Source organism: Trichoplax adhaerens, genomic scaffold (assembly GCF_000150275.1).
Source record: "Trichoplax adhaerens TRIADscaffold_251 genomic scaffold, whole genome shotgun sequence".
Lineage (NCBI taxonomy): Eukaryota > Metazoa > Placozoa > Uniplacotomia > Trichoplacea > Trichoplacidae > Trichoplax > Trichoplax adhaerens.
In genome coordinates, this window is record NW_002061168.1 from 1 (window position 1) to 1,463 (window position 1,463).

General features: G+C 33.4%; 1 protein-coding gene across 1 annotated transcript; it reads right to left on the reverse strand.

Annotated features, from left to right (window-relative positions):
• Positions 1-914: 914 nt before the first annotated feature.
• TRIADDRAFT_34495 (uncharacterized protein) lies at positions 915-1,394 on the reverse strand (the record flags this gene model as incomplete). The annotated part of the gene is made up of 1 exon (XM_002118588.1): positions 915-1,394. A coding segment is annotated over one exon (480 nt), but the record flags the coding sequence as incomplete, so codon positions are not given.
• Between the last annotated feature and the right edge of the window lie 69 nt (positions 1,395-1,463).

Sequence of the window (1,463 nt, forward strand, 5' to 3'; positions counted from 1 at the left end):
ATTTGCATATACAATAATATAGTAAGTCGTGCTCTTAACGGTATTGACTAACTGCTTTACAGTGTGTGCTGTGCACGGCTTATTATAGTCCAGTATGTAAATGCCTATATTACTAGATGTAGTACTGCGATATTTAAGCTATCAGCATTATAGAATAAAGTCCAAATTCTTAATCTCTTGCTGCATCAACATGCAACTGGACGTTTATAAAATAGAGTAGATATATTATATATATAATATATAATATATTAAACGTGTGTTATACGCGTACGCTAATAATACTTACTGTATATAAGTGTGGCTTTTCTATCTTGCAAGATCAGCAGCAATTGCACTTGCTGCTGTGCCTTGCGGTTTTACGTTAAAAATAAAATTATTGATTTTTCATCCCAACTATTTTGCAATTATGTAAACTACAAACATAACAGTATTCAATGAAACGCGTTGCTGGTTTGGTAGAAACTACAAACATAAATACGCGTATATATACATTTATATACTTGGACGCGTGAATTATTTGTACATTTAGCGAATTAATGATAGTGTAAGGATGAGATGTCATCCTTATCTATTGGATATGTAATGATTCTATGTCTGCGTAGCAAAGGCATAAATCATGTGTGGTGATGGCATAACTTTTACTACGCTCATTGAACTAAGAGATTATTATCCAATAGGTAGCTAAATAGTGACTGTCATCAGCACGTGTGCGGTAGCCGATAGTATCAGTTAAAAAACAAAAAACAAACTACGCCAGTATAAAATAACCTATTTTATTACAAGAGTACAATCCAAATAGTCACTATTTAAGGATGGATTAGTATAAATTTAACAGAGCATGTACACAAATATAAATATATTACTTATTTGCCAGCTTTACAGAACTAAAAGCAATCCTGAGACTAATATTACGATCAAATCGAATCCACATATACTCTTCTTTCAATTCCAAGATACACATCATACATCGGTTGCAAACTAGCTAAAGATGTGGTAGACAATGGCACTTCAGTTTCAGCAACAGTTTTAAATTTGATACTACGCAGTGTTATTACAAGCATCATCTTAAAGATCATTGTAACAAAATGAGTAGCCATACATGCTCTAGCTCCGACACCAAACGGCAAGTAGCTACATGGGTGTCTTGCACTATTTGCATCATCAGATAAAAATCTTTCCGGTCTAAAACTACTAGGATTGGGCCATATTTCCGGATCACGATGTATTGCATACACTGGAATTGCAATCGTTACTTCTTTCGGAAAGAAAAATCCATTTATTGAGCAATCTTCAACAGCTTCACGATGATAAATAAAGGTAGCAGGATAAAGTCTTAATGTTTCCTTGATAACTGCATCTAGATATACTAATTTTGATATTTCTTTCTGAGTCGGTAATTCCCGATTTGGCAAATTTTCATCAATTTCCCTAATAAGTCTATTTTGAACCTCTTTATGCGTTTG